The sequence below is a fragment of the Bufo gargarizans genome, chromosome 5 (assembly GCF_014858855.1).
Source record: "Bufo gargarizans isolate SCDJY-AF-19 chromosome 5, ASM1485885v1, whole genome shotgun sequence".
Classification (NCBI taxonomy): domain Eukaryota; kingdom Metazoa; phylum Chordata; class Amphibia; order Anura; family Bufonidae; genus Bufo; species Bufo gargarizans.
Window position 1 is genome coordinate 199,702,617 of NC_058084.1, and position 26,740 is coordinate 199,729,356.

Consider the following 26,740-nt stretch of genomic DNA (forward strand, 5'->3'; position numbering starts at 1 on the left):
TGCAGCCTAGATGCGCAAAGGGGCCCAAATTCCTTTTAGGAGGGCATTTTTAGACATTTGGATCCCAGACTTCTTCTCACGCTTTAGGGCCCCTAAAAAGCCAGGGCAGTATAAATACCCCACATGTGACCCCACTTTGGAAAGAAGACACCCCAAGGTATCCAATGAGGGGCCTGGCAAGTTCATCGAATTTTTTTTTTTTCGCATAAGTTAGCGGAAATTGATTTTTTTTTTTGTTTTTTCTCACAAAGTCTCACTTTCCGCTAACTTAGGACAAAAATTTCAATCTTTCATGGACTCAATATGCCCCTCAGCAAATACCTTGGGGTGTCTTCTTTCCAAAATGGGGTCAGTTGTGGGGTGTTTGTACTGCCCTGGCATTTGAGGGTCTCCGCAATCATTACATGTATGGCCAGCATTAGGAGTTTCTGCTATTCTCCTTATATTGAGCATACAGGTAATGAGATTTTTTTTTCCGTTCAGCTTCTGGGCTGAAAGAAAAAAATGAACGGCACAGATTTCTTCATTCGCATCGATCAATGTGGATGAAAAAATCTCTGCCAAAAAAAAAAATGGAGGGGAAAGGCGTCTGCCAGGACATAGGAGCTCCGCCCTACATCCATACCGACTTAGCTCGTATGCCCTGGCAAACCAGATTTCTCCATTCGCATCAATCGATGTGGATGAATAAATTATTGCCGGGATTTTTTTTTTTATATATATATATATATATATATATATATACAAAATGCTTGCCAAAGCATAGGAACGCCGCCTCCTCCTCAGCTCGTATGCTTCGGCAAACGTATCTGTCACTGCAGAGGAGAAAATCCCGTCTTGCAGCGCCGCATACACCGACTTGCGTGTAATCTGACAGCAGCGCAATGCTTCTGTCAGAATGCACATCGGTGCTGCAGCTAGTAGATCGGTTGGTCCACCTGGAAGGTAAAAAGACAAAAAAAAAAAAAAAAAGAAAAAACCAGGCCACAACGCAATAATTTTATTAACTTTGGAACAGAACATGTAACTTTAACTTTTGGAACTAAACATTAACCTGTTTGCTTACCTGTTTTTTTTTTTTTTTTTTTTTTACCTTTATAGAACAAACCTCTCCTCCCCCATGGGTCAATGTGCAAAGCGCAAATCGCCCAAAGATGTGGCGAAGTGCGTTATGCACTTTGTCCCATGTGAAAGGAGACGTTTGCAGCAGCTGTGTGAGTGAATGGGCCCTAATAGCCCTGTGTGCCTATCCTGGTGAGATGTGATCCCTATGCTAGGTGTACCTGTGTGTGGTACTTTCGGAAACAATCCCCTAAGCATAGGGCAGGGTGGTCAGGACAGTCAGGACAGAAATACCGGGTGTCACGCCTTATTCCACTCCTGCTACAGACACGACATCTTTTTCGGGGTGACGGTTGGGTTGAGGTACCAGCAACGACATTGGGGAAATGTCGCTCGTGTAGACGGCTAACTACACTGGTGGATGGGGCCACGGAACCTTCTGGATACAGGAGGTTCTCAATGATCTCTTCCTGAAATTTGAGGAAGGATCCAGTTCTCCCAGCCTTACTGTAGAGAACAAAACTATTATACAGCGCCAATTGAATCAAATATACAGACACCTTCTTATACCAGCGTCTGGTTCTGCGGGAAACTAAATACGGAGACAACATCTGGTCATTGAAGTCGACCCCTCCCATGTGGAGGTTATAGTCGTGGACTGAGAGGGGCTTTTCAATGACACGGGTTGCTCGCTCAATTTGTATTGTCGTGTCTGCGTGAATGGAGGAGAGCATGTAAACGTCACGCTTGTCTCTCCATTTCACCGCGAGCAGTTCTTCGTTACACAGTGCGGCCCTCTGCCCCCTTGCAAGACGGGTGCTAACGAGCCGTTGGGGGAAGCCCGCGCGACTAGTTCGCGCGGTACCACAGGCGCCAATCCGTTCTAGAAACAAATGCCTAAAGAGGGCCACACTTGTGTAAAAATTGTCCACATAAAGATGGTACCCCTTGCCGAATAAGGGTGACACCAAGTCCCAAACTATCTTCCCACTGCTCCCCAGGTAGTCAGGGCAACCGACCGGCTCCAGGGTCTGATCTTTTCCCTCATAGACACGAAATTTGTGGGTATAGCCTGTGGCCCTTTCACAGAGCTTATACAATTTGACCCCATACCGGGCGCGCTTGCTTGGGATGTATTGTTTGAAGCCAAGGCGCCCGGTAAAATGTATTAGGGACTCGTCTACGCAGATGTTTTGCTCAGGGGTATACAAATCTGCAAATTTCTGGTTGAAATGGTCTATGAGGGGCCGAATTTTGTGGAGCCGGTCAAAAGCAGGGTGGCCTCTGGGACGGGAGGCGGTGTTGTCACTAAAGTGCAAGAAACGCAGGATGGTCTCAAATCGTGTCCTGGACATTGCACCAGAGAACATGGGCATGTGATGAATTGGGTTCGTGGACCAATATGACCGCAATTCATGTTTTTTTGTCAGGCCCATGTTGAGGAGGAGGCCCAGAAAAGTTTTACATTCGGAAACTTGGACTGGTTTCCACCGGAAAGGCTGGGCATAAAAGCTTCCCGGGTTAGCGGTTATAAATTGTGTGGCATACCGGTTTGTCTCTGCCACGACTATGTCTAAGAGCTCCGCAGTCAAGAACAGCTCAAAAAATCCCAGGGCCGAACCGATCTGAGCTGTCTCAACCCGAACTCCAGACAGGGCGGTGAAAGGGGGAACTACAGGTGCGGCTGAAGTTGGGGGCTGCCAATCAGGGTTTGCCAGCACCTCTGGGATTCTAGGGGCTCTACGGGCACGTCTTTGCGGTGGCTGCGACGGGGTCACTACTGCTCGTGCCACCGTACCAGCTTCAACTGCCCTTCTGGTGCTCGCTACTTCACCAGGTTGTACGGCAGTGCTGGTACTAGGTCCAGGATGGGCTGGTCTGCTGGTGTATGCCTCACCACGTAATCCGGCAGCACCAGCCCCACTCTGATGCTCTTGAAGCGGATCCTGCGCAACCTGCGGTCTAGCAACACGGGGCCGGGTACGCCTGGTTCTATCAGGGACCTCAGCCTCCTCGTCCGAACTTTGGGTCAGAGAGCCACTGCTTTCTACAGGTTCGTATTCTGACCCGCTGGATTCATCAGATGAGGGTTCCCACTCCTCATCCGACTGGGTCAGAAGCCTGTAGGCCTCTTCAGAGGAATACCCCCTGTTTGACATGTGGGCAACTAAATTTAGGGGTATTCCCTGAGACTACCCAGGTAAAAAAAGCAAGCCTGTCTTACAAAGGGGAGGCTAGCGAAGTACCGGAGGCCGCTGCGGTTGATAAAAAATATCAAAAGTGATTTTTTTTATCGCCGCAGTGCGTGTAAAGTGGATGTGCAGCGATCAAAAAAAAATTTTTTTTTGTCACTGCGGTGGGGCGGGTGTGGGCGAACGCACGTGTGGGCGACCGATCAGGCCTGATCGGGCAAACACTGCGTTTTGGGTGGAGGGCGAACCTAAAGTGACACTAATACAGTTATAGATCTGACCGTGATCAGTTTTGATCACTTCCAGATACTATAAAAGTACAAATGCTGATTAGCGATACGCTAATCAGCGAATAACGGACTGCGGTGCGGTGGGCTGGGCGCTAACTGATCCCTAACTACCTAACCAAGGGACCTAAACTATACCTAAAACCTAACGGTCAATACCAGTGAAAAAAAAAAGTGACAGTTTGCACTGATCACTTTTTTTCCTTTCACTAGTGATTGACAGGGGCTAGAAGGGGTGATCAAAGGGTTAATAGGGGTTCAGGGGGGTGATCTGGGGCTAAGTATGTACTGTTGGTGTACTCACTGTGAAGCCTGCTCCTCTGCTGGATCCAACCGACGAAAAGAACCAGCAGAGGAGCAGGCAGCCATATAACAGATCATATTTACAAATATGATCTGCTATATGGCTCTGTGATTGGCTTTTTTGAAAATCAGCAACCTGCCAGCCAATGATCGCTGGCTGGCAGGTCCTGACGAAATACTCCTCTATGAAATGCCGGCCCGCGATGCGCATGTGCGGGCCGGCTGCGGCGAAATCTCGCGTCTCGCGAGATGACGCGCCGATGCGTCCAGGAGGAGAAAAGCAACCACCTTCCGGACGCATCGGCGCGTTAGGCGGTCCGGAGGTGGTTAAAATAGGGTTGCTAGGCATGGTCCGTCTCTCTGTTGATAGACGGAGCACACAGAAGCAGGCTCACATTACTGTCAGCCAGGGACTGTAAGTAAATGATTAAAGCCAGGTCCTCCCCAGCAGCTGATAACAGTGCCTGGGCTGTGTGCACTTCTCCCTGTCCTTGCGCTTGGCAGACAACCCCTCACCCATCTGCTCAGTGTATAAATGAAAGTAACATGTGGTAAGAGGACCCCTTTTTGCTGCAGGAGATTAACCCTTTAGGGGAGGGCTATTGTTACTGGCTAGTTAGGGCAGGCGGGATTAGCCTCAGGGTAAGGGCAGTGGCGGCCATCTTAACTGAATAGTGAAATTACAGTTTTATGCAGACTGGTTGCTAAGGGCTGAATCTTATTAAATATGGGGTAAGTCAGTCTAATAGTAACTGATTCTGGAATATCATGTTATTAGTAACTACATATATGAAAATTGAAATTGGGGTCTAAATGTGACAGTTATCCTTTAAACTGGCACAAAGCCTAATAGGCTGACATGGTTCTGTGGTGTTAAAGGATATATGAGAATCAAAGGGGCAGTAACATATTAAAATATAACTTTTAATGGTATGGATAAGACTATCCCAAAGACAGGGGGAAATATCCCCTTACAAACATAAACAGACAGACAAAGGCGGGACCCTAAATGTGCGTATCCCGCGGTGAGGCGGGTCACGCTAGGTGGGGTCCCACAGGCAGACCCTTGTTAAATATGTGTGGACCCCAAGGATCAAGAGGAACCACACGTAATGGTGAAAACTAACGTCAGCGTCCTGTGTATCAATGCAAGGACCAGGACGGTGCCTTATGTGGGTAAGATAACAAGGAAAGATCTTACCAGTAAAAATTCATAGGCAGCGCTGTTCACCGAGCACAGGATGTCGCTGGAAAGGGTGGTCTTTTCCAGCACATAGATTCTGAGTAAGGTGTCCTTTTTAGGGGGGGTCTTCAGAGAGTCAGTCATACGTCTTAGAGAGCCTCAGGGAGGTAAACTGCCCCTGTTGCACCTTACTTGACCTGTTAAGACCCTAGTGCCTTAACAGGGGATCCGTGCCCCGCAAGGGGTGGTCCTGTCTGGAACCTCACCCTGGTCTAAGGTCCCTGTAAGACCCTGCTGGGGTGATTGGATAGACACCTGGTGTAATGGTAATAAAACCATAAATGTAATAGATGAGTATGTTCACCTGTCCCTCTGTGTTTCATCAATTGAACATACCTATGGGTTAGTCACAATAAACCACATGAATCGTCAGGGGATGAGGGGTGACACTATTAGAAGCTGCCCTCGACTGCACAGTGTAGATAGTGTATTGCTGAGCCGGAGGGGGCAGACTAACTCAGGCCACTGGTGGTACGTGGCGTACTTTCACTAAAGCCGACCTCAGCTGCAAAGAATAAATAGAGTATTACTAAGCAGGGAGGAGGAGGGCGCATACTGGGTCAGACCACTTAATTGTATGTGGTGTGGTTTTACTGTATACTTGTCGTGCGTATGGCAAATAACCAGGAGTACCTGTAACACACAAAAGTACAAGGGAACACCCTCTAAACAAAACGGTCTTAAGGTAATTGTAAGACACTAATTATAATGCACATAGAGATGCACCGGCTGACCCCTAGTGGAAGAGGGGCCTGCAAGCAATGCACCAATGGACATATGAAATCTCTGAGTGTAAACTGTGTCTACTTACATTCTACCTAGGATGCGTGTGGCAGTCGTCTAGGTGGACTGGTGTCAGACAGGATGTGTCATGCCGGCAGTGTAGCGTCTGTCGGCGCTGTTTGGCGCGCTGATTCTATTTCAAAGGATGGGGGAGACGGAGATTAGTCAGCGCATGCGCGCGGGACATGGCCATGGGTGTGATGAACAGGCATCACTTGCTGTGGCATAGGTCACGTGAGCGCACGCCAGAGGTTAGGTGAGCGCAGGAGCTGTCCTACTGTTGTCAGTATCTGTCAGTGCATGCGCACTGCTATCGCAGGGAAACCTATTGCAATCGGCAGGTGCACAGTGGGCAGATGCAACACATCGCTCAGTTAAACTGAGTGTTTGGAGCTGGACAATGTATCAGTTCCCAGCTACTACAGTACCACTCACATATAAGCTTAGGGGCGGGGGGTCATAGTCACAGACCCTCCACTGAAGGACAACATAGTGGACATTAAAAGGCAGGGAAACCACAGTAACTAAGGGGGACCATAATGAGGAGTGAGTGAGTAACAGACTCCCAACCCACATGAAGGGGTGATAAATAGACATGTTAGAAGGGTACACGGAATAGATTGTATGTGGGCAGTGAAACGTAATTCACTTATCAGGAGGGTGTATATGGGCTTCTTATGGGTGGCGAAATGGCATTCATTCGCCCCAGACCAGCTAGAGATGGTGCATGCTGGAACAAATGGAAGTCCAAAGCATGACCCCATTAGAGGAAGCATCCAAACTGTAGCTGGTCATTAAGGCCATGGGGGTTGGGGGACGTGCTCGATGCCCATAAATGTCACGGCTGAGGTCCGGCCACCATGATCAGTGTGGATATGCCTCGCCACCGGGGTATGTCTGTCATTGCGTATGTCCCCAATGTGTTCACCCATACGCTTGCGTACTTCCCTGCGGTATTTCCCCACTTAGCGCTTGCTGCATTTGCAGGTAAGAAGGTAAATAACGCCTGTGGTGTGGCAGTTAAAGGGGTTGTCCGGGTTCAGAGCTGAACCCGGACATACCCTTATTTTCACCCCGGCAGCCCCCCTGAGCCTAGCATCGGAGCATCTCATGCTCCGATGCGCTCCAGTGCCCTGCGCTAGATCGCGCAGGGCACAGGCTCTTTTGTTTTTAATAACACACTGCCGGGCGGTAACTTCCGCCCAGCAGTGTGTTCGGTGACATCACCGGCTCTGAGGGGCGGGCTTTAGCTCTGCCCTAGCCGTTTTACTAGCTAGGGCAGAGCTAAATCCCGCTCATCAGTGCCGGTGACGTCACCGGGGTTCCTGTCAGCCCCATGGAGAGCCCGGTACGTCACCGGAACTCTGAAAAATGCCTTTGCCCTGCGCGATTTAGCGCAGGGCAAAGGAGAGCATCGGAGCATGAACTGCTCCGATGCTCATGTCAGGGGGGCTGCCGGGGTGAAAATGGAGGGCTGTCCAGGTTCAGCTCTGAACCTGGACAACCCCTTTAATGAAATCACGTATGTGGTGGGTGTTACCAGCAGGGTCTAACTCAAAGGATTTACCTTGGGTGAGACGACTGCAGAAGCTGCAGTGTCCACATTTGTAGCAGCCTCTAAATGGGCTATCCAGCCACGTGCTTTGTCTCTTTGGTGGGCTATAGTGGCTGCTTACCAACCGGTCCCTTAGATTGGTACCTCTCCTGAAAGTCGCAGAGGGGTGGGGGCTTAAAACCGCGGCCAGATCAGGGTTCATGGGAAGAGTCTCCCAGTTACGGCCTAAGATCTCCCTTATTCTGGTAGCTGCTGAATCGAAGGTGCCTATGGCTCGTATAGTTTTTGGGGAGTCAATCCCTGGGCCTGGGTGTAGGAGGGTGGTACGTGTCTTCACCCGTGCCCTTTGATAGGCCCTTTTTAATAATAATAATTATTTATTATTAAAGCGCCATTCATTCCATAGCGCTGTACATATGATAAGGGGTGCACATACATAATACAGACAATTGCACTAATCATAAACAAGATGAGTCACAAACTGGTACAGAAGGAGAGAGGGCCCACAATCTACATTGTATGGGAGAAGGACACAGTAGGTGCGAGTTAAGTTGGTCATGGCGGTATAGAGGCAGCAGGGTCACGGGTTCTAGGCTTGTCTGAAGAGGTGGGTTTTCAGGTTTCTTTTGAAGGATTCCACTGTAGGTGAGAGTCTGATATGTTGGGGTAGCGAGTTCCAGAGTATGGTGGATGCACGGGAGAAATCTTGGAGTCAATTGTGGGAAGAGGCAATAAGAGGAGAGGAGAGAAGGAGGTCTTGTGAGGATCGGAGAGTGCGTGTGGGGGTTTATCGGGAAAGTAGCTCAGAGATGTAGGGAGGGGACAGGTTATGGACGGCCTTGTATGTATTAGTACTTTGAAGTGAATTCGTTGGGCAATGGGGAGCCAGTGAAGGGATTGGCAGAGGGGAGAGGCAGTGGAGTAATAGGGTGAGAGGTGGATTAGTCGGGCAGCAGAGTTGAGGATAGATTGGAGGGGTGCGAGAGTGCTAGATGGAAGGCCACAGAGGAGAATGTTGCAGTAGTCTAGGCGGGAGATAATGACTTATCGGGGTAACCCCATTCTCTGAAGCGCCTTCTCAGATCGTCTACCTGGCGCTTGAACGCCCCTTGTTCGGAGCAGTTTAGTTTCAGCCTTAAATATTGCTTCAGCGTGGTGGGATGATAACTATCCCACCTGAGTAGGGAGTTTGTTGCCGTGGATTTACGGTAGATGGTGGTCTGTAGGCCACCACTGCCATCCCTGGATATGGAGATGTCCAGGAAAGGAAGATGATCACGTACAAATATGGAAGTGAACCTAAGATTAAAAGTGTTAAAGGATATGTGTCCCTATTGGATCCGTCCTTCCGCTATTTTGTCGTGCCGCTGCTCCATCCTCATTGACTATAATGGGGACGGGTCGGAGCTCCGGCGCAGTTCGTGGTGAGAGGCCGCCGGACTAAAAAGTCAGACATGCAGGACTTTTAGTCCAGCGGCCTTTCGCCGTGCTGTGCCAGAGCTCCGCCCTGTCCCCATTATAATCAATGGGGACGGAGCGGCGGTCCGGCGGCATGGAAAAATAGCGGCAGGACTGATCCGACAGGGTGAACAGTCTGTCTGATCCGTCCTGCCGCAAGTGTGAAAGTAGCCTTAAACCAGATGGTAACACATCTCCTTTTTCTAATGTTTTTTATTTTCTGATTGTAGATTTTCTATTTCCATATTAACAAAAAATTGCTTTATGGCAACCCCATGGGCCATAGACACAGTGGTCAGGAGGGGACCTTATTGACTTCTATGGGAGAGTTTTCTAAGCATGCTCTGTGACCTGTTCATCTGTCATTCTAATCCTGCTTGTAAAGATATCACCCCTGTGTATAGCTAAGCAGGTAACTGCAGTAAAATGATCTGTACAGACCGAGACGTGGTGCCTATTATTCGGTTTAGTGACCAGTGCGAAAACTGCAGGATTATGGATTTTGTTTAAATATAGAAATTGAAATGTAAAATTAAAAATGACCTGTTAAACATAAAAACATCCCCATTTCCTTGTCAAACAGCTGATCAGTGGGGGGGTGCCAGTTGTCGGTGCAGGACAACCCCTTTAAAGGCAATGTGCCTTTTGGAGGCAATTTATTTTATTATTGCATTGTACTTATTTTTACTTGTTGTACTGACATGCTGTACTAGCTCCCTGTGGATTTTATGTCATCTGGGGAGCAGACAAATTTCTCATGTCTGTTCTGACATTATAGACTCTCATTATAGCTCAATCCTTATTTTACTGATTATAATGTGGTTTAAATAAGTGTCTGACCTCTTAGATGTTTTGAGATGAGGGTTATTAGATAAACCAGCAAAAAGTTACAGGTAGAAAAACGGTTAACCTCTTCTAAAGCAATGGCTCAATATTTTTTAATAAAGGCCAATTGAAAATATGATTTTTTTTAAAATGAGTAAAATGCAATCATAAACAAAAATTGCCTCCGAAGGCTTACTGTCACAGCGCGGTGTGGTAAGATCACTCCACACCAACCACAAAAGGAAAGGGAAAGGGTCACCACCTAGTGAATCCTTAAACAGAGCCCTGACTACTATAAGCATGAACAGACCTTGATGGTAGGAATGTTCATATGCTGGAACCTAGGGCCCTATCTGACCCTAAAGTTCCCTGGAAATAGTGTCAGTACAAGAGATGACCTGTTTCTTCCCATCTGAAGGAAAAGGAGACTCCCTCAGGCCTAATACCAAAGGTAGGGGAAAACCACGAACAAGAAATAGGGAAAAGACACTTAACTCCGAAATATGCAGACAAGCAGGAACTCAGGAGAACCAGACACCAGCTCTTTGCATCCTGAAAGGAGCGATCAACCACATATCATGATGGGTGAGGCCACACTAAATAGAGGAGTTAGAATGACCACTTGAGCTACACCTGAGACCCGAGGTGTGGTCATACCCAGCAACGACACAGAAAAGTGAAACCAGAGAGGCTGTCCAGGGCTCCAGATGGCGACCAAAATGGTCGCCAATGCGACTTATAATTTACAAATGGCGACAAGACTTTAGTCGTGTCGCCATTTGCGACTAGACCCTCCTAGGCAGCTCTGCAGTAGAACAGCGACGGGCACAGGAGCTGATAGTTCTCTGCCCGCCGCCGCCGATGTTCTTCTCAATCTGTCAGCTCGGTCACAGCACACAGACGCTGGTCTGGCAGCAGGGAGGGGAGGGGCTCGGGAGGATTCGATTCTTTCTTAGACTCCCTGTACAGTGTGCCCCCCCAACACCCCAGTATAAGAAACATTGGTGGCACAGTGTTTTCCCCCCAACACCCCAGTATAAGAAACATTGGTGGCACAGTGTGCCCCCCCCCCAACACCCCAGTATAAGAAACATTGGTGGCACAGTGTGCCCCCCCCCAACACCCCAGTATAAGAAACATTGGTGGCACAGTGTGCCCCCCCCCCCCCCCCAACACCCCAGTATAAGAAACATTGGTGGCACAGTGGGAAGTGCCAATGAGGGTTAAAAAATAATTTAAAAAAATTAACTCCCCTCCTCCAGTTGATCGCGTAGCTGCCGATCTCCTGTTCTTTCTTCAGGACCTGTGGTGATGTCACTGAGCTCATCACATGGTCCATTACCATGGTGATGTATCATGTGACGAGCACAGTGATGTCACCACAGGTCCTTTGACAGGTCCTGAAGAAAGAACAGGAGACGATCAATTGGAGGAGGTGAGTTAATTATTTTTTTTTTTTTTTTAACCCTCATTGGCACTGCCCACTGCGCCACCAATGTTCATTATATTGAGGGGGGGCACACTGCACCACCAATGTTTATTATACTGGGGTGTTGGGGGGGGGGTGCACACTGCGCCACCAATGTTTATTATATTGAGGGGGGCACACTGCGCCACCAATGTTTATTATACTGGGGGTGTTGGGGGTTGCGCACTGCGCCACCAATGTTTCTTATATTGGGGGGGGCGCACTGCGCCACCAATGTTAATTATATTGACCTTCTACTATGCATTCTGTATTAAAGAATGCTATTATTTTCCCTTAGAACCATGTTATAAGGGAAAATAATACAGTGAATAGACTTTCATGCTAGCAACCATGAGTTAAAATCGCACCGCATCCGCACTTGCTTGTGACTTTCACGCAGCCCCATTAGCTTCTATGGGGCCTGCGTTGCGTGAAAAACGCACAACATAGAGCATGCTGCGATTTTCACGCAACGCACAAGTGATGTGTGAAAATCACCCCTCATGTGCACAGCCCCATTGAAGTGAATGGGTCCGGATTTAGTGCGGGTGCATTCCGGTATTTTGAATGCCATATCCGGCACTAATACATTCCTATGGGAAAAAATACCGGATCCGGCATTCAGGCAAATCTTCAGTTTTTTTTCGCCGGAGATATAACCATAGCATGCTGCGGTTTTATCTTTTGCCTGATCAGTCAAAATGACTGAACTGAAGACATCCTGATGCATCCTGAACGGATTGCTCTCTATTCAGAATGCATGGTGATATGCCTGATCAGTTCTTTTCCGATATTGAGCCCCTAGGACGGAACTGTATGCCGGAAAAGAAAAACACTAGTGTGAAAGTACCCTAAAATATTAAGTTTAAATCCCCCCTTTCCCAATTTTACATATAAAATATATAAAGAATAAATAAACATATTACATAGCGCTGTCCAAACTATTAAATTATTAAAAAATATCTCCTATGCGGTGAGCATTCACCATTTTTAGTCACCTTGTCACCCCAAAAAATAGGATAGAACTGTTCTATTATGGGCCGAACATTTCATAAAATGCGAAATGCACGCAGCTTTTTTTGGTGTTGTCGTTTTTTGTTTTTTTTTGCGCGGTATTGAGTATTGCAATACTTTTTTATGGTGATGAAAGCGAATCAAAATTTTGGTATCAAAACAACCCTATGCCGATCTGATCGGAGTAGCGTTGTCACGATACCAAAATTTTGATTCGTTTTCGATTTGGCGACTAAAAATTTGATTTGGCTCCAAACTTTTTCAGTTCAGGAGCCAATGGCTACCAGGTATTTTTTTTAGTCTGGAGCACTGCTGTCAGATCACATCACATGCAGCCAGTCTTAGAGCTTCTGACCCCTGTCACAGGAGGGGCCGTGACATGAACATAGACTTTAAGTTTCTTGCCAATGTTTACGGAGTGTGTTTAGGATTGTGACATCTGTGTATATACAAACCTTTTATTATGTGAAAGATTTAAGCAGCTGTTGCAAATAAGCTGCAAAGTAAGAATGCTTTCAAAAACAGAAGGTTTAATAGTTTATAAATTAACAAAATGCTAAGTGAATGAACAAAGGTAAAATGTAATCCATTCAATATTTGGTGTGACCAGCCTTTGCTTTCAAAACAGTATCAGTTCTTCTAGGTACACTTGCAAACACAACTCGGCAGTGAGATTGTTCCAAACATCTTGGAGAACTGACCACGGGACCTTCAGTGGATGTAGGCTTAAGCTGTATTAGAAATCCTGATGATTATCGGGGAGGAAGCGTTCCTTCCCTGCATTTGTCAGATAACTAGCAGAGGACGCCGCTGCTATTACATGCAGCGATGTCCTCTGTGGCATGGGAAGGAACGATCGCTATGCCATTGCTTGTCCCCATGCAGGGCAGCGGTGGAACCGGCGGCAGATCATTATTACACAGCACTATGGTTGTCACGATACCAACATTTTGATTCGATTTCGATACTATAAAAAAGTATTGCGATACTCTATACCATTCAATACCACGCAAAGCAAAAAAAAATGACCAAAAAGCCACGTGCATTCCGCATTTTATGGAACGTCAAGCCCATAATAGAACAGTCCTAGCCTTTTTTTTTTTTTTCAGGACAAGGTGACTGAAAATGGCGAATTGCGTTTTTTACATTTTTTTCCTGTTACGGCGTTCATCACGTGAGATTTTTTTTTTTATATTTTAATAGTTTGGACTTTTCGGACGTGGCGATATGTAATAGAATTGTTTATTGTTTATATATTTTATATGTAAAACTTAATATTTTATTTATTTTTTTACTTTTTATTTAATAGTTATTTGCCTCATTAGGTGCTAGAACCTGGGATCTCTTAATCCCTTATCCTATTTACCCTATAGGCGGCGGGTGTTGGCGGCAGAATCGCATACCCGGCACCTGACCTCTATGACAAGGCGTTGCGATTCGTGGCAGTTAAACCCCTCAGGTACGGCTGGGTATGTGATTCTACCGCCTATATTTGAATTAATGGGTTAGTTATCTTCATTGGTGGCGCAGTGGCCACAGACCCTCCCCTCCTACTTTCCTTTCTCCTCTCATTGGTGGAAGCAGTGGTACAGTGGGGACGGAGGGAGAGAATCCTTCTCCACTGTGCTGCTGAGGATAACATGGCAGTCTCTGAGAGCAGTGCGTGCCATGTTCTGATTACTGCACAGCCTAGTATCGGTAAATGGCAAATCCCGGTATCGAATCGGTCCGGGTACAAAAGTATCGATGATTCGATACCCGTTGCAACCCTATTTGCAGCCAGCACCATTGTGACTTTTTTCACAATTAACATATGTTTGCTTGTTCATCAGGCATTTGAAGGCAATATTAGACTGCCTGAAAATCTGGCAGTCTAAGGGTCCATTCACACGTCCGTAAAATGGATCCGCATCCGTTCCGCAATTTTGCGGAACGGGTGCAGATCCATTCATTTTCAATGGGGCCGGAATGTGCTGTCCGCATTCACATTTGCGGATCTGTGCTTCCGTTTCCGCAAAAAAAAGAACATGTCCTATTCTTGTCCGCAATTGCGGACAAGAACAGGCATATTCTATTAGTGTCGGCAATGTACGGTCCGCAAAATGCGGAACGCACATTGCCGCTTTCCGGGTTTTGTGGCTCCGTGTATCCACAAAACAGGTTGCGAACGTGTGAATGGAGCCTTAGGCTGAGTTACAGGAGCAGAAGAACGGAAAGGACAGATTCGGCACATACTGTAACTGAGCATAACAGAGCCTACCGACCCTGTAGACTATAATGGCATCCGTTATGGTTTCCATCCAGATGAAGATTTTTGAAGCAGAGCACCTGAGTACAGTTCTTTTTTTTTTTTTTTTACTTTTTAATCTTTATAGTTGGTGCTGTTGCACTGTAGTGTATTTTATAGAATGTAAATATACTATTGCTAAATTTAAAAGCTGATTTACATTTCTAATCTTGTTTCAGAGAAGTGTGTCAGAAAATTGCCTAGTTGCAATGGATTTCTCTGGACAGACAGGAAGAGTTATTGAAAATCCCTTGGAAGCACAAAGTGCTGCAGTGGAGGAAGGGCACGCTTGGAGGGTAAATGTTACATTGCATTATCACACCTTGCTGATTGTCCTTAAAGAAGTGATCTACATTCCTGAATTACCCAGTAGTATGTACATTAAAGGGTTTATGTCACTAGAATTTTCACTATTAAACTGGCTGACATTAGCGATGTGCTAATTTCAGCTGCACCTAACTCTGCTATTCTAATTATTATCCGTGCCCCCGTTACTGTAGAATTCTTACTTTTATAATATGTAAATGAGCCTCTAGGTGGGGGGGGGGGGGCGTGTTGCTCCTGCACCTAAAGGCTCCCACCTCAAGTCATGCCTTTCAAGTGTTAACTAAATTGGTGCTTAAAAAATGGTTTTGGAAATTTTCTTGAAAATTTTAAATATTGCTTCTAAAATTAAATGAAATGAAATTTACTAAATGATGCCAACATAAAGTAGACATATGGAAAATGTAAAGTAATAAACGTTGTGAGGTATCGCTATCTGTCTTAGAAGCAGAGAAATTCAAATTTAGAAAATTGTGAATTTTTCCATATTTTGGGGGGGATTTTTTAAAATAAATAAAGGTGAAATATATAGAATCAAGTTTACCACTGTCATGAAGTAAAAGCTTCAGACAAAATAATCTCAGAATGGCTTGGATAAGTGAAAGCGTTCCAAAGTTATTACCACATTAAGTGACACTTGTCAGATTTGCAAACTAGCCTGGGCAGGAAGGTGAAAACTGGGGGTTAACAAGAAGGGGTTAACCTGGTAACCTGTTATAAAAAGTAGTACTGTGCTAGCACAGACAAGTTCTAAGACTAGAGCAACAGGTTTGATATATTTCTTGGTTCTTTCATAGAAGCGAAGTTCTCGTATGAATGTTTTGGGAAACCAAAGTCCACTTCATCCTTCCACACTCAGCACAGGTGAATATATGCAGTTCCCACACTTTCACACTAGCGGCAGGACGGATCTGACAGGCTGTTAACCCTGTCTGATCCGTACTGCCGCTATTTCGCCATGCCGCCAGACTGCTGCTCCGTCCCCATTGACGGGGACGGGGGTGGAGCTCCGGCACAGCAGGGCGATAGGCCTCTTACTGTGCACTGCCGTGCTGCGCCTGAGCTCCGACCCCGTCCCCATTATAGTCGATATAGTGCGGCGGCCCGGCGAAATAGCGGCAGGACGGATCAGACAGGGTGAACAGCTTGCTAGTAATGTGTGATACTGGTGTTATTGAAGGTTAAAAATTGTGCTTTCTTTTAATAGTAATTCATAGAACACAACCTTGGTTCCATGGTAGAATACCTAGAGAAGAATCGCAAACAATCATTAAACAACAAGGGCTTGTTGATGGGTAAGAAGTTCATGCATTACTTTGCCAGCTATATATTCTCAGTGAAGAAACTCATTATGGAAATATATGGAAATAGTTAACTCACAGCCAATAGGTATAAAACCTAAATCTTTATTAATTTACTATCTAAAGCGGGGGAGGGGGGCATGCCCAAGGATCCAAGGATAATACAATTGTAGGCAGTATACAGGAGAAATTAATGATGTCTGTATAACCAGACCGCAAAAACACTCATTGATGAGTTTAGTTTATATACACTGCCTGTCCTAAAAAAAAATCGCCACCTGGATTTAACTAAGCAAATGGTTATGAACCTCGTATTGGATAATTACTGCATGGGCGATTATCTTTCAGCTGGTTATTTAACCCCAACTGGTGCAATGAGTTGCTTCTCTTTTCTTAACCACTTAAAGACCACAGGTTTATACCCCCCTAGTGACCAGGCCCTTTTTTACAAATCGGCACTCCACAACTTTAGCGGTTTATTGCTCGGTCATGCAACTTACCACCCAAATGAATTTTACCTCCTTTTCCTCTCACTAATAGAGCTTTCATTTGGTGGTATTTCATTGCTGCTGACATTTTTACTTTTTTTTGTTATTAATCGAAATTTTAAGATTTTTTTGCAAAAAAATGACATTTTTCACTTTCAGTTGTAAAATTTTGCAAAAAACAACATCCATATATAAATTGTTCGCTAAATTTATTGTTCAACATGTCTTTGATTAAAAAAAAATGGGTAAAAAAAAAAATGGTTTGGGTAAAAGTTATAGCGTTTACAAACTATGGTACAAAAATGTGAATTTCCGCTTTTTGAAGCAGCTCTGACTTTCTGAGCACCTGTCATGTTTCCTGAGGTTCTACAATGCCCAGACAGTAGAAAACCCCCACAAATGACCCCATTTTGGAAAGTAGACACCCTAAGGTATTCACTGATGGGCATAGCGAGTTCATAGAACTTTTTATTTTTTGTCACAAGTTAGCGGAAAATGATGATTTTTATATATATTTTTTTTTCTTACAAAGTCTCATATTCCACTGACTTGTGACAAAAAACAAAAACTTCCATGAACTCACTATCACAAAATACCTTGGGGTGTCTTCTTTCCAAAATGGGGTCACTTGTGGGGTAGTTATACTGCCCTGGCATTTTAGGGGCCCAGATGCGTGAGAAGAAGTTTGAAATCAAAATCTGTAAAAAATGACCAGTGAAATCCAAAAGGTGCTCTTTGGAATGTGTGCCCCTTTGCCCACCTAGGTATTTCGTGAGGGGTATGGTGAGTTTATGGAATTTTTTTATTTTTTGTCACAAGTTAGTGGAATATGAGACTTTGTAAGAAAAAAAAAATCATCAGTTTCCGCTAACTTGGGACAAAAAAATAAAAAATTCTAGGAACTCACCATGCCCCTCATGGAATACCTTGGGGTGTCTTCTTTCCAAAATGGGGTCACTTGTGGGGTAGTTATACTGCCCTGGCATTCTAGGGGCCCAAATGTGTGGTAAGTAGTTTGAAATCAAAATCTGTAAAAAATGACCTGTGAAATCCTAAAGGTGCTCTTTGGAATGTGGGCCCATTTGCCCACCTAGGCTGCAAAAAAGTGTCACACATCTGGTATCGCCGTACTCAGGAGAAGTTGGGCAATGTGTTTTGGGGTGTCATTTTACATATACCCATGCTGGGTGAGAGAAATATCTCAGCAAAAGACAACTTTTCCCATTTTGTTATACAAAGTTGGCATTTGACCAAGATATTTATCTCACCCAGCATGGGTATATCTAAAATGACACCCCAAAACACATTGCCCAACTTCTCCTGAGTGCGGCGATACCACGTGTGACACTTTTTTGCAGCCTAGATGCGCAAAGGGGCCCAAATTCCTTTTAGGAGGGCATTTTTTGACATTTGGATCCCAGACTTCTTCTCATGCTTTCGGGCCCCTAAAATGCTAGGGCAGTATAAATACCCCACATGTGACCCCATTTTGGAAAGAAGACACCCCAAGGTATTCAATGAGGGGCATGGTGAGTTCATAGAAAAAAAATTTTTTGCCACAAGTTAGCGGAAATATATATATATTTTTTTTCTCACAAAGTCTCCCTTTTTCCGCTAACTTGGGACAAAAATGTCAATCTTTCATGGACTCAATATGCCCCTCGCGGAATACCTTGGGGTGTCTTCTTTCCGAAATGGGGTCACATGTGGGGTATTTATACTGCCCTGGCATTTTAGGGGCCCTAAAGCGTGAGAAGAAGTCTGGAATATAAATGTCTAAAAAATGTTACGCATTTGGATTCCGTGAGGGGTATGGTGAGTTCATGTGAGATTTTTTGACACAAGTTAGTGGAATATGAGACTTTATAAGAAAAAAATATATATATATATTTCCGCTAACTTGGGCCAAAAAAATGTCTGAATGGAGCCTTACAGGGGGGTGATCAATGACAGGGGGGTGATCAGGGAGTGTATATGGGGTGATCACCCCCCTGTCACTGATCACCCCCCTGTAAGGCTCCATTCAGACGTCCGTATGTGTTTTGCGGATCCGATCCATAGATGCGTGGATCCGTAAAACACATACAGACGTCTGAATGGAGCCTTACAGGGGGGTGATCATCCCATATAGACTCCCTGATCACCCCCCCCCTGTAAGGCTCCTTTCAGATGTCCGTATGCGTTTTGCGGATCCTATCCATAGATGCGTGGATCCGTAAAACACATACGGGCGTCTGAATGGATCAATGACAGGGGGGTGATCATCCCATATAGACTCCCTGATCACCCCCCCTGTAAGGCTCCATTCAGACATCCGTATGCGTTTTGCGGATCCTATCCATGGATGCGTGCATCCGTAAAACACATACGGGCGTCTGAATGGATCAATGACAGGGGGTGATCAGGGAGTGTATATGAGGTGATCACCCCCCTGTAAGGCTCCATTCAGACGTCTGTATGCGTTTTGCGGATCCGATCCATGTATCCGTGGATCCGTAAAACACATACGGACATCTGAATGGAGCCTTACAGGGGGGTGATCAGGGAGTCTATATGGAGTGATTAGGGGTTCATAAGGGGTTAATAAGTGACAGGGGGGGTGTAGTGTAGTGGTGTTTGGTGCTACTTTACACAGCTACCTGTGTCCTCTGGTGGTCGATTCAAACAAAAGAGACCACCAGAGGACCAGGTAGCAGGTATATTAGACGCTGTTATCAAAACAGCGTCTAATATACCTGTTAGGGGTTAAAAAAATCGCATCTCCAGCCTGCCAGCGAACGATCGCCGCTGGCAGGCTGGAGATCCACTCGCTTACCTTCCGTTCCTGTGAACGCGCGCACCTGTGTGCGCGTGTTCACAGGAAATCTCGGCTCACGCGAGATGACGCCAATCGGCATTAGTGTGACCTGGGAGAGCCGCCGCAATGACGCCTTTCGGCGTTAGCGTGGCGGCAAGCGGTTAAACAACCATGTCGAAAGACACATCTCGTGGTCGTGGAAAAGATGTTAGTCTGTTTGAGAAGGGTCAAACCATTGGCATGCATCAAGCAGAGAACACATCTAAGGAGATTGCAGAAACTACTGAAATGGGGTTAAGAACTGTCTAACGCATTATTAAAACTGGAAGGATAGTGGGGACCCATCGTATTCGAGGAAAAAATGTGGTGGGTAAAAAATCCTGAATGATAGGGATCGGCGATCAGTTAAACGTTTGGTGAAATCAAATCGAAGAAAAACAGAACTCATGGCTATGTTTAATAGTGAAAGTAAGAGCATATCCACGCGCACAATGCGAAGGGAACTCAGTGAATTGGGACTGAACAGCTGTGTAGACGTGAGAAAACCACTAATCAGTGAGGCAAACCAGAAAAAGGCTTCAATTTGCTAGGGAGCATAAAGATTGGACTCTGGAGCAATGGAAGAAGGTCATGTGGTCTGAGTCAAGATTTACCCTGTTCCAGAGTGATGGGCGCATCGGGGTAAGAAGAGAGGCAGATGAAGTGATGCACCCATCATGCCTAGTGCCTACTGTACAAGTCTGTGGGGGCAGTGCTATGATCTGGGGTTGCTGCAGTTGGTCAGGTCTAGGTTCAGCAACAGTATGTGCTCCAAGAATGAGGTCAGCTGATTACCTGAACATACTGAATGACCAGGTAATTACATCAATGGATTTTTTCTTCCCTGATGGCACAGGCATATTCCAAGATGATAATGCCAGGATTCATTGGGCTCAAATTGTGAAAGAGTGGTTCAGGGAGCACGAGACATCATTTTCGCACATGGATTGGCCACCACAGAGTCCAGACCTTAACCCCATTGAGAGTCTTTGGGATGTGCTGGAGAAGGCTTTGCGCAGCAGTCACTCTACCATCATCAATGCAAGATCTTGGTGAAAAATTCATGCAACACTGGATGGAAATAAATCTTGTGACATTGCAGAAGCTTATTGAAACAATGCCACAGCGAATGTGTGCCGTAATCAAAGCTAAAGGCGGCCCAACGAAATATTAGAGTGTGTGACCTTTTTTTTTGGGTGGCGACTTATTGTTTTTTGGGGGGGGGGGGGCAGGCAGGGTATATTGGTAATGTTGCAGGTTGTGGACAAGCATAGACACTAATCCATTACATTCACCCTGCCTAGGAATGTGCGAATGACTGCAGCACCGGTATATGAACTTTGTTCAACCATAAATTATTAGACAACTGTGGTTCATAAACACACGGTCAGATGGCCAAGGCTGCAATCAGCCCAACCTTGCAAAATGAGTAAGTGGGTCAGTAGTATGTGAAGTATCTGGGATGAGACAGACTATACTCCCCCAAAGTCTCTCGGGCCCTGTATATCAGTGAGTGGTTTGTTAGATAACCCTGAGTCAATACTACTGATCAGCCCGGAACAAAAATCAAATGCCCCTGCTCTTTATTTTCATTAAAATAAAATGAAATCAAGTATGAATTTGCCTTGTATGCTATACTTATATGCTAAACAGTTTTATATGTAACCTTTTACTGTTTCAGACTTTTTCTCCTTCGAGACAGTCAGAGTAATCCAAAGGCATTTGTACTTACACTGTGTCATCATCAGAAGATTAAACATTTCCAGATTTTACCTGTGAGTATTCAAAGCATAGAAATGTAAAAAATACTAAACTATAGAAGAACATTTTAAAACTCCTACTGCTATTCACATATATGCATACCAATTAAATGCTATGAGAACGGCTTTTATCTGGATTTTGTTCTTCAGAATTTTTTTTTTTTTTTTTTAAGGACATTTATTAAGTCTGTTTTAAAACGGGCATGCAAAAAATAGAGAGGAGCAGGACCCTCTCGCTAGCACGTCATTCTCCTTTAGGAGTAAAGTCAGGCATTGTAATATCCAACATTCCCAAACCTTCTTTCCCCTGATACCTATGGTTGTGTGGAATGTATAATTTACATATTTTCAGACCGCCCCACTGAAATTGGTGGGTTTCTAATTTGTGTGGACAGTTTTAGCTTGCTGCAACAATACACTTTGTGGTAGTATATTTGTGATATACATTGCAAGGTCAAGCCCTGAATGTGAGTGAGCAAATGCTGCTTTGTTCCTAAGCTGAGTTGTAAACTGGTTCTGCAGTAAAATAATCAAAACTACAGAATAAATATCTTTTAAATAGCTGAGGAGTGGAAGTGCATGCATCAAATTTTCTTACCAAGGGTCTGATTGCAGAGTGAATGGCCAATACCCAAAATTATGTTTGCGTAAAGCAGTTCTGCAGATCTGTATACCAGTTTGTAGAACTTCATACCAAGTATACCGTGGTAAGGTGTTTACTACTGTTTCAGTACTAATTGGCCATGCTTTGCTTTGCTGGAGCTGTATCAGGTGAAAAGCATGGATAATACTCTCCAGGCTGTTCTAGAAAATGATTATAATAGTTTTTTGAATGATTATTTCACAGGGGTATGCCATTGATTTAATATAGGGTAGGTTCTGGCCTGTGGGACGCCCCCAATCCTGATAATAAAGGGGCTGCAGCTCTTATTTAGAGTTGCCGTTTATTCATGCACAGCGGTGCTATCTGCAATCTGAATGTGGCTTGTTGCAGTTCCCTTAGCAGCCTCTTGGCTTTCAGCACTGTTCTGAACTGAAAAACCTAGAAGGGGGCACAGGGACACAGTGCTAAATTAGCACCAGGAACCCTTTATTTTTAGAATGGTGGCGGTGGTACACAAACCCCCACAGGTTACAGCATAGCGAAATACCATCACTTTATAAGATAGTAATAACCCATTATGATTAGTAGTATTGTTATTTATACCATATTATGTACATTTTAAAAGCCTGTTTTGTTTGTTCTTTTCAACTTTCAGTGTGAAGACGATGGGCAGATGTTCTTTAGCCTAGATGATGGCAATACCAAATTCACAGATTTAATTCAGCTTGTTGAGTTTTATCAGCTAAACAAAGGAGTTTTGCCATGCAAACTTAAATACCACTGCATCAAAGTGGCCTTATGACCTCCGATAAAAGACTGTTTGAATAAAGTGGAACATTGACGATGGGGTGGGCCTCGGTCCTGTTGGGGGGGGGGGGGGGGGGAAGACTTGTGTTTAAACATGCACCTTGTGACTGGATCAATCAACTGGGGCCAGCTTATCACAATTGGCTGGTATCTTGTATATTCAGATTTGTTCCAGCATCTCTAAATGGAATAGGGTGATATATAATTTCAGAAATAAAATGCTAAATATCTGCAATTTTTGATGGTTGAGATGCTCATCGGAAACCAGCCTTGAAGAATCTTGGGATTGGTCGGGTAGGTGTGGGAGATAGTTTAGTGAGTGGGAGGGTGGGGAAAAGGACTTTTGCCCTGGAGTAATCTTGATAATTAAGACTGATCTGTTTACTTATTTTATTATGTTATATATTTTTTTTTTTATTGAAATACATCTTTGCACTCCTGCGTTTCAATATGTATTACAGCCTTTTGAAAAGAGCTGATTTGACATTTTTAATTAAGCAGCAATTGCTGTGCTGTAACATGTGAAATGCTTCAACTTTCAATGGATTTACTGGGAAGAAATTACCATCAACTTTTTTCCAAGGCTTGTCTCCTGCCACCTGCATGCATCTTTTGGAGAGTTAATCTGGAGATCTGAGCAGACATAGACCAGTTTCACACAAGTGTATTTAGTACAAGAAATATGCTGTGTCAGAGGTATTTCCTGTCCTGAATGCTGCTCCTATGACATGGACCCCTAGTATCATAATGATTTATAATGCTGGGTGTACCTGCCGGACCTCAGCTCTTATGTATTGTACTCGCAATGCCATCAGTACAAATCTTAGAGTTGAGGTTGGACATTAATACACTACATTATAAATCCTTATAATGCAGTGGGTCCATGTCAAAGGAGCAGCATTCAGGACTGGAAGCAGCTCTTGCATATGGTGCTTATTTCTCGCACTGAATAAACTTGTATGAATTTTTTTTTTTTTATCACACACCAATGAGAAAATATAGCTATCCTAATAAGCTTGAGTCTGTAAGTGATAACTATGCATAAATCTTTGAACTACAGTTTCACTTCACTTTAAATCCAGCCTATCTTTTATCAGGAAATATCTGTTACAATACAGCACAGGAGCATAATGGCCTCAATCATTGAAATTGGCCTTATGGTCTTGTTAATTTAGGGCAGGCTAAGTATTGTAAAGAAATTTTCTACCTAGAGTAACAAATTTCTGTGTGTATCCATGTATACTTGTATCTCTTGTTTTTTAAAACACCTGTAAGGCCTCCATTGCCAAAGAGGAAAATTCAGTTACTCAAACGATGCTCTCTTGGAAATAAGAATTTAAAGGACTGGATTATCTAATCCTGAAAGTAACTATTCTCACTTTAAATTATGTTGACATAAGAGCTACTGAAGTATACAATGCAAGACTCAGTATTTACTTGGGAATCACTTGTGACAATAAAAAGCTTCAGTGAAACATATCAGGCTGTATCATGCAACTGCAGTATAGAAACACTGTATTTTAGATTATGGAACACATAATTACATTATTCCATGTATTTGCCTAATATAAAATGAAGAAACTTGATTTTATGTTTGTTTTTCTTTTTCTAATGTACAGTATTTTGTAACTTGTTCAGAATGCCACATCAAACACTGGCAAAGATTTATTTTATAAATTGTGCTTAAAGCATAGAAATATATGCACATTGCTGAAGAGAAGGCCTAAAATCTGTTCTGTGACACTTTTTATTCAGGTTAACAACAATCAATAGTTGTCTTCATCTCTTATGAAGCCAGTTTTTTTCTGCTTCCAAGATTATATGGAATGAATCCTGGCATTAGGCTAATGTCTTATAAGCATGGACAGTCCGTTTTAATCTGCAACCCTAGTTTGGGAAATTAAAAGTAATAATAATCAATGCTGTTTTCTTTGTGTTACCTTTAAGATGACCTGTGAAGAAAGGTATATCATGCTTTATAGGGTCATGAAGATTTATTTTTAAAAGATACGAGTTCAGTGAACGTACTGTTTCTTGACTGTGAAACACTCGTGTGAGTGGCCAAGAAAGGTGTGTCCTTGCCTTCCTGAACATTTTGTGAATTTAAATCTGATTGATTAAATAAAGATGCCTGATGATTTTAGTGGATTCCTTTCCATCTCTAAGCAGAATTTTGTGCTCCTTGTATCTGGCATTGAGACGCCTGAATAGACATTGTTAGCTCTAAGTCTATGTTCACATGGCAAAATTTGCAGCAGACAAAAATTAATGCCAGATCAGTAGCTAAAACTAGATAGTTTTAATAGCCGTTATGTAATTTGGTGGTGGGTTTTGTGGAGCCTCTGCAAGCATTTTAGAAGTTTTTGAGTGAGTATTTTTCTGCTTCTCATTGACTCGACTTTTATGGAAGTCCACTATAAGTCTGCTTGAAATATGCAACCTGTCACTTAAAGGGGTTATCCAATCCTATAAAAAGCCCTGCAATATGCCGCACCCAACTACAACAAAGCGCTCTAGTGTGTACAAGGTGTGAACATAGTTGATTATTTTTTTTTTTATTGATGTCAGTGGGAAGCTGTTAATGACTGAGGATTACAAAGCGGGAAAACACCCATTTTCTGAGACTTAATCAATGGCAAATTTTGCCCTCTTTGAACCTAATTAAATTAATGTAAGTTCTAAACATCTATTAGACCTTTAGGCTATTACAATACTATTATGGCTAGTGATGACTGTTAATGTAAAGCTGAATGTCATTCTTACAGTTGACTTCAGAATAACTAGCAAAACAAGTATTCTCTTCTGCTTTAGTCTTGTCCAGAGGAGTATATTTCTTTTCCATAAAGGCTAGTTCTAGAATATAAAATGTAAAGTTCTATTTTATTTTCAAAATCTTAGGAAGGTTAGCAGCTTTTACTGTTAATGTGAACAAAAACTATTCATTTTCATTTAGCGTATTCTTTTTGTAAACTTGAGGCAGTTTTAATGAACATAACAAACTTCTCGATTCATGTGTTTATTGCAGATTACTTTTAAATGGAGCCTGTCACCTGCACTGTCCTGCACTTAGTTCTGAGATGGCCATCAATACTTTGAGCACTGACAAGCCGAGACCTGCAGTGCACGCCAGCGATGTGAGGAAGAGTAGTCAGATTAGGCTTGCTGCCCACTCCCTTTCCCTCTTTTGGTCAATGAGTGACAGGATTCTTTCATGTTGTGCATAGGTTTAAAAAAAAACTATCAATTGTTGTGGAAAAGGCAGGCAGCGAATTTCATCAGGCTCCTCTCCCTTGCGCCACTGGCGTTTGGCATGTAAGTACTCTAAAAGTACTGATTGCCATCCCAGAAGTGAGGGCATCATAGTGCAGGTAACAGTTTCTCTTTAAGTGAAATATTGAATTTGAGGAGAGTTAAACTAGCATTGGCTGTCTGCTTCTGTTTCTCAAAGAGCAGCTGTCACTGAGTATGTCTAGGCTCAAAATATTTGAAAATTATGTAATAATAGTTTGCATTATGTGAGGGTTATGTCCACCAACAACTTACACAATGAATCTCATTTGTGTGTGAATAAAAACTTTATTAAGTCTTTCCAGCCCTCTTCTAGTAAATCTTGTTGCCAGTTTCCTCCTCATGCTGGGATGTAACTGGCCTGACAGTTAATTACACATAATCATTTAAAGGGTATGTGCTGATCGCAGGGTCCATTCATTTTGGTAGTACAGAGCTCGGCTCTCTCAGTGCTCCCATGGAGAATGCTGCTTATATTGAGAACCCATGCAGTGCCAACATACATGTGGGGGCCGGGAAGAAAGACTGTCTGCTAAATCGGCATTCCCCTGACAGTTGTCTAAGGTCACCTCTACCTCAATCTTCTTCCACCCCTTTGTTCTCTACTGTGCCGTATTTTTACATGTAACAGCAAGGGAACTTTACCCTTTTAATAAAATGATTAAAAAAGCAGACCTTTTCTTCTGACATCCACTTTGAATATCCATAGCATGCCCTAGTGTAGCCTAATAAGCCAATACATGGGTTGACCCACTGTGAGATTCGCAACTATCCACAGCTGGGAGACCCCTATCATGGGATTGTCGACCCCAGAGTGAACGGAATGAAGGTCACATATACACCCAGCAGTCCCAG

At 44.0% G+C, this 26,740-nt stretch overlaps 1 protein-coding gene across 7 annotated transcripts in view; it reads left to right on the forward strand.

The window, feature by feature from the left end:
* Positions 1-24,745, forward strand: part of LOC122937794 (growth factor receptor-bound protein 10-like) — a 341,748-nt gene extending 317,003 nt beyond the window's left edge. For all 7 annotated transcript variants that reach the window (XM_044292839.1, XM_044292838.1, XM_044292837.1 and 4 more), the window contains 5 exons: positions 14,657-14,773; positions 15,599-15,665; positions 16,009-16,096; positions 21,108-21,201; positions 22,446-24,745. In XM_044292839.1, the coding sequence (XP_044148774.1) occupies positions 14,657-14,773; positions 15,599-15,665; positions 16,009-16,096; positions 21,108-21,201; positions 22,446-22,592 (513 nt within the window). In that variant the 3' untranslated portion in view covers positions 22,593-24,745. The remainder of the gene's footprint in view (positions 1-14,656; positions 14,774-15,598; positions 15,666-16,008; positions 16,097-21,107; positions 21,202-22,445) is intronic.
* The last annotated feature ends 1,995 nt before the right edge of the window (positions 24,746-26,740 follow it).